Below are 7050 nucleotides of genomic sequence, written 5' to 3' on the forward strand. Positions count from 1 at the left end.
AGCCATGTTAGATTGATTTGATTCGATTAACCCGCATAATCCGTTTTAATTAATAAAATTCATAATTATTGAACATAAAAATATCATTTTATACAAAAATATTGGTGCAATAATTCACAGTTATCGAACATGAAAGTAACTTACACTATCGAAATTATATATCTTTACAACTTTTTTTTTTGAACCATATATCTTTACAACTAGAGACAAGATTAAGGGCAACTTTTTGTTTAAATTTGCTAATGAAAAAAAAAAAGTTTTAATTTATACAAATTATACAAGTGACTTCCGTTAATTAAGCATGTTAACTCGAAATTGACTTATTTATTAATTCTTTTTAACCCCATTTGAGACAAATTCTATTTTATTAATCATAACCAATAATTTCGTTTTGAATTTCTAGGCCTTGTCAGGTTGTATGCCAATCAACTCTTGTTGCTGCGGAAGGATTTTTCCCATTTCATGCTCTGTTTCACTTTTTTTGAGGGTTAATTGGGCACATCCGAGAAGGGTAATGGGTAAAACTGGCATTAAAAAATGGCCATTCTCAAAGCACTATTCCCTCTCTAGTCTCTTGTCACCTTTTTTTTTTTACCGTTTTCCACCGAGACCTGAGAAAAGTCACTGTTTCTTGTCTTGTCATTTAGCACTTAGCACAGGAAGAGAGAGAGAAACCCAACCACGCAACCATTCGCAGAGGACCATTTGGTTAGCGTCTTAGGGTTTTTGGGACCTGGGCTCTTTAGTAAACAGCAATGGAAAGCGAAATTTTTATTTATTTATTTATTTCCATTAAATAACTTTGTATCGCTACTTATATTTATTGTTCGTCTCTCTGCGCTTTCATTGGTATTGGTAACAGTAATATTTGTATCAATTGTCAGGCGGCGTCTCTCTTTCTTTTCCTGCACTTCTCTCTCTCTGTCTGTGATAATAGATGTACTCCCACTCCCACCATTATCTTCATGAAATGAAGCTCTGATATTCAAAGCAATAAAGAAAAAGCTGAAGAAAAAGATGGTAATTTGGAGTTTTTCTCTTGTTTCCCATTTTTTGGATTTTTTTGGTTTTTGTGAAGCTAATTGAATTTTCCTTGTCATATATGCATCTGGGTTTTTTTCAGTTTCTTGAAGCTAATCTTCTTCCTCGGTGGCTTGAGGTTCTTCTCACAGAGAAGTTCTTCAACGCTTGCATATTTCATGAAGATGCCAAGAAAAATGAGAAGAACGTCTATTGCTTGAACTGTTGCATCAGTCTCTGCCCTCACTGCTTATCCCCTCACCGCTCTCATAAACTTCTGCAGGTTTCTCTTTCGAAATTCACTGCAATAATGTTTCAAAGTTCACTGCTTTCTCCTTTCTCCTGTCTCCTTTCTCAAGCTTCTAATTGTTCCTTTCCTTAATTGTGTGCTGAATTTTTTCATCTTTCTGCTCATTTTCAGATAAGAAGGTATGTGTACCACGATGTTTTGAGGTTGGATGATGCTGCAAAGTTGATAGACTGCACCTTTGTTCAAGTAAGTAAAAATTCTTGAAAAATATATATAATCATGCTGACCCAAAAATAAAAAAAGAAAACATGAATTTTATTTATGAAATTGACATGTTTGAATTCATGTTGTTAAGGCCTTTTCCTTGTTGGGTTTCTCAAGAGGGCTGTGGTTTGTTGGACTAGAAGTTAGAAAATTGAAGGTTTCCTTGTATGAATTATGCCTTTGTGGATGAGCCTGAGAAATGTGAAGGATCTTTATTCTGTAAACCCATTTTTTCTTGTTTATTCTCTACAAAGTCTCATTTTTTTGTTCTCTTTCTCTATAGTCGTACACAACCAACAGTGCAAAAGTGATATTTCTGCACCAAAGGCCACAGACAAGGAACTTCAAGGGCTCCGGAAAATTTTGCAGCACCTGTGACAGAAGCCTGCAAGACCCTTATCTCTTCTGCTCCCTTTCCTGCAAGGTTTCTTTTGCCTTAAAGCCTGAAAATTCTCTCCCTCATGCTTTCACAATTCTTTCACATTCCTACATCAATTTTTCTCATCTGGGTCTCTCTCAATTCCCACTCTTCCTCAATTTTTCAGCTTTTTCTCATCTGGGTTCGTCTCATTTCTCACTATTTCCTCTTTTGGTTTTTTGTCACAGATTGATTATCTCATCAAGACCAAAGGTGGGATTTCAGAATACCTCTTCGACTGCAAGACCCTGTCGTTGCCCGAATCGGGTTTAGACGACGGTTTTATGACTCCCGACTCGGTTCTCGAACCGGCTGGTTCGAGCCGGACCTCGTCCGGGTCAGGTGGGTGCAGTGGGGTGGACTGTAGGACAGTTGCTTGCACTGCTACAACCGAGATTGTGCGGAAAAAGAGGAGCAGCTTGTCGTCGGCTTACCGGGCGGTGTGTCGGCCGGTATGCTCACCCGTCTCTGAAATTTCGGCGAGTTTGATGAACCGGAGAAAAGGGACTCCACAAAGAGCTCCACTTTATTGAATTTCTGTACGGATTTGGTAAATGGAGTCTTGGAGAGAGCTACAACGGGAGAAGAAGGCTTTGGGATGAATTTGGTGTTATATTTTTTCCTTGAGGCTAATTTCGGAAAAAAAGAAAAATCTCCCAATTTTGTTGAGGACTTTTCTGTCTCTCTTCTAGTGAGTGGTGGTAGCCAGGGTTGGTTCCTTTTTTCTTTTTTCTTTTTTTTTTTCTTTTTTTTGGGGCCATTTACAGAGCCACAGACTGCAGTAAACAATGACAAAAGTTTACTGTTATATATTACTTATATTGTTGGTAAATCCCTTGTATATGGGGTTATATGATTTATTTTTTTGAAGAATTATACCAATGTGATTGGGGGTCTTGATTGAATTTGCACCTTATCTATATGCTTTCTCAATGAAACCAAAATTCCCAAGAGTAGTTAAATGTTCACATCAAAATTAGGGTCGATCTCGAACTCGAAACAAATTGAATACAAAATTAATAAATTAGGGTTAAATAATTTGACATTTAATTAAATGGGTTGTGTTATGATTGATTTATATAATTCTATATTTGTGTTTGACCCCAATATTTATGATTGATAGTTTTGACATTTTAATATTTTATTTTTGATTTATTTGAAATGGAGAAAGAGCCTTTTATTTCCTTTTACTTTTAAGATGGTGTAATATTGTCATCGTATTTAGACAATGTTACTCTTTTCTCCCTCGTCCGTAAATCTAACACTATCATTATATAGTAAATGTGTAAATCTAACACTATCATTATATAGTAAATGTGTTTGATAGTTATGATTGAAATATATAATTTTATATTTATTTTAATAAGTTAACACGAATTGCCATGTAAAATCATAATTTTCACAAAATATGGGGAAATTAGTAAGTGGGTTCAAGCCAAAATCCACTATGAATAGAAGGTAACCTCCAATTTCTTGATGGAGATCCTAAGAATGGCAAAACTGACTGCCTCTTTCTCTAATGTTTCCTTCCTTCGTCTGCTTCTTCCTTCTTCTCAATGACAACAGAATGGTGACAAAACTCTCCAATTATTTACTGTTTTGCCTCCCAATGTCTCTTTTGAGAAGTGAAAACTTTTGACTAGTATTTTTAGCATTCAAATTTTATCTTATGGGGAACATGTAAACATCATTCTTCTATTATTTTAAACATGGCCTCTCTTCGTGCCCAGAGCTCTCTTTATCAACTCAATTTTTTTTTATTATCTTTAGTATCTCTAAGTTCACCCTCATTTTTAATCCTTTTTTTTTTTTTTTTTTTTTTTTTAGATATTTTGGGTGTGTGATCCTATATTTTTTCCCTTCATACTTGTTGGAGGAAAACTAAGGTCCACATGACAGAGAGAGACCAGAACGGCTACTCTATAATTACATTTGCCCCCAAAACTAATGATAGAAAATGCTTAAATGGTGAAAACCGTATACGTTATCTATCAGGACATTAATGAGACTAAGGTAAAATTTACGCAACATTAAACAATGTTTGGATTGTAAAAGGTTCAATATTAGTAGACAAGCCACGCTCGTGCTATATGCTCTCTTTTCTTACCGTTAGTGATCTTCCAAAGTTCGGACAGTTTTTTTGGTAATTATATATATAAAAGTTAATGAATTGAGTTGAGTTTATATGAGTTGTGTTATAATCATTAATTGAATCAAACTAAATTTATACGAGTATGTCTTGTTTAATTATCAAACCTGATTTTATGTTCATCATCGCCTCATTAATTGAATCAAACCAAATTTATAAGAATATATTTTGTTTAATAATATGTTTTCTTTCTTCTAGATCTGTCATCATGAGCAATTTATGGGGTGAGTAGGATTAGATTGGTTTGAGTGATTTTTTCTCACGGCCAAAAAATAAAGGTTGAGAAATATAACTACCTATGTCTTAGATTTAGTCTACCCAAGAGCAGATCTGTGCATTAATCGCAGTTGTACATAAATTAGACGAAAAGTTGAGGTCATAAATAGTATGTAATTGTAAGATTTTTATTGTATTTATGACATTGTAACCATAACTTTATACTATAATTTTTCAGAGGTTTTATACTCTATGACGTAAGAGCTTTATGCTCTGAATCTTATTATCAATGAAATTATAAAAATCCCAATTTCAAAATTTTATGTATATGGTCGCCTCATTTATTAATAAACCAAATCTAAGTCTATTTGAAATAAGTCCAAATATGTTAACGGTTGTGTTCTTTTAATAACCTTAATCTTATTTAGGAAGAAAGTGACAATATCTGATGGGACACTAGTTTAGGGAGGACACGTGATGAATGCAACACTTAACAACTACAAACTTGAGAATTGACCCATCATTATCAATGGAACTTGATTTGGCCCACCAAACCAACAAAATTAGGAGCAAAAAGAATTATTATTATTAGATTTTGTGGGGCTTGGAAGGTGTAGCGCAGAGAGTTTCATGTTCACGTGTACACCAAATACATAAATTTCCAGCCCACCCAACTTCCAGCATAAGACAAGATTTGATGAAGTAATTTTTCTGACGGTCGGATTGGTGACACATCACCTGTAAAATAGAGAAAATAGTCATTAGAATTCGCTGATTTAAGGGAATTGAGGACATTCTTGTGCTTAATTTAGCATGGTATTTGAAGAAAGTTTCAAAATAAGGCGGAGAAAATCCGAGGTCCCATTTTTACCAACTACTATGCTACCTTTTATGAGTAAGGCTATATATACTTTTACTTCACTTTATCACACGTATTTCTCTATACTTATAGATGGGTTTGAAAACGTTTATTAAATATAATAAACACCCATCTCAAATTTAATAATAGATATAAAAGCCACTTATGAATATGAGAATTAGAATGTGTGTAGTATTACTCACCTTTTATACTGTTTTCTGAAACTGCTATCTATGGGCGATGTTTAAAGTGGACAGTTATTCCCATGTAGTGGTCTATCTGAGTGGGACCTATAGTAAATTTCATCATCAACAATTGCTCCGGATCCTTCTGGCTAGGCATTGAGAATCTTTTGTGTACTCGAAATTAAAAATTTTGTGTTGATTATCAGGTTCCTAATTAAGACCGTAAGTGTTGGAGTGGATAGCGCGTGGCAAAGGCCTTAGCATCCCGTATTCACAACTTGATACATTGTTGTGACCATATAGATGTGTGGGGGCGATGTCGCGTCTTTTTGTAAATGCTCAAAATAGACTATGTATATAGCTACATTGCAAATCAGCTCAAATATGATTAGAGCCTAATCCAAGTCAATCCATCAAATTAGCTAGTAATCAACAAATAATTTACTGCATGTGCGAATTTGAAGAGCTGCGTTGATGGTTGGCACTCATGGCAGGAAAGAGAACAAAAGTTGTTGGAGAAATTCAACCAGACCTATCCATCAAAAAACTTGTCTTTTGCAAACGAAAGGGTTGGACACTCATTCGATTGAATTGATTGTTAAATCAAATTTTCTTCTAAACTTTTAAGTTAACAAAAAAGTGATAGACTTATTTTAAATTTAACACTTTTCTTATACGAGAGCTCAAACTCTCTTACTACGTTCAATATATATAATATTTAGGGATAAATGTAAAATTAGTTCATGTGTTTGACCTAAATTACAAATCGCTCCATATCAAAGTGAACTCAGAAGTCCATTGGATTTGCCGAAGAAACAATTTAGTCTCTAGAGTCAAATTTCGTTAAAACATTTGACGAATTTAGTTAAGTGTCATGTTTGCGCTAATAAAATAGTGACACATCTTACTCTTAATTAAAAAAACCCACCACTAGCTCATTAGGGTGGCTGTGCGCCACCCTTAGCCACCCCATAGGTGGCTCGCGAGTCACGCTAAGGTGGTTGAGTCACCCTCAACAAATCCAAGGTTGGCCTTTGGGCGGCCCTCCCCTACCACCTTTGAGGCTGCCTTGAAGGTCACGTTAGCACGTGTCACTATTTTATTAGCACTAATGTGGCATTTAACAGAATCCGTCAAATATTTTAACAGAATTTAATTTCAGGTATTGAATTATTCTTTTTTGGCATATCCTAGGAATTTATGAGTTCACTTTGATATGATATGGAACATTTTTTTATTTTTTTCATTTTTAACAAGAGTAATTTATAATTTAAGTTAAAATATTTAATTGAAATAAGAATTAATACAAAGAGTTTGAGGTTGAATTCAAACTCATAATCTATACTTTATTACTATATTAAACCACGATATTTCTCTTAAAAATTTAAGCTCATTAAAAAAAAAAAAAAAACCTTAATGACTACATTGATTTATATTTATACGATTGTGACGTTAGTGGTTGGAATCGAAGGCACAATAATGAACCCTAGAGGACTTTTTTCTCTGGTTGCAAGTAATGGCGCATTCTTCCTTCCCACACGACACAAGGACAAGAAGAGTTCGGCCCCATTTATTGGTCGGTCCTCCCTGGCTTTCTGCCACGTGTCAGGTACCATAAATGTCTTATGCTCATGTCTCTTGCTAGCCTGCCTTGTTTTATAGCAAATCTTCCAACATACGTACAACATG

The 7050-nt window shown here is 34.6% G+C and overlaps 1 protein-coding gene across 1 annotated transcript; it reads left to right on the plus strand.

The window, feature by feature from the left end:
* The first annotated feature begins 695 nt into the window (after positions 1 to 695).
* Positions 696 to 2857, plus strand: LOC132162226 (protein RGF1 INDUCIBLE TRANSCRIPTION FACTOR 1). The gene is made up of 5 exons (XM_059572489.1): positions 696 to 1020; positions 1124 to 1303; positions 1442 to 1516; positions 1818 to 1958; positions 2141 to 2857. Exons 1-5 carry the CDS (start codon positions 1018 to 1020, stop codon positions 2483 to 2485), a joined length of 744 nt encoding a protein of 247 aa, XP_059428472.1. The 5' UTR covers positions 696 to 1017; the 3' UTR covers positions 2486 to 2857.
* The last annotated feature ends 4193 nt before the right edge of the window (positions 2858 to 7050 follow it).

Source organism: Corylus avellana, chromosome ca1, assembly GCF_901000735.1.
Source record: "Corylus avellana chromosome ca1, CavTom2PMs-1.0".
NCBI classification, from domain to species: Eukaryota; Viridiplantae; Streptophyta; class Magnoliopsida; order Fagales; family Betulaceae; genus Corylus; species Corylus avellana.

What these genes read in the sequence shown, in the direction of transcription:
- LOC132162226 (XM_059572489.1), top strand. An exon ending in TAGACTGCACCTTTGTTCAA is followed by an intron (nt 1,517 to 1,817) that starts GTAAGTAAAAAT and finishes CTTTCTCTATAG; the next exon opens with TCGTACACAACCAACAGTGC. An exon ending in TCTGCTCCCTTTCCTGCAAG is followed by an intron (nt 1,959 to 2,140) that starts GTTTCTTTTGCC and finishes TTTTTGTCACAG; the next exon opens with ATTGATTATCTCATCAAGAC.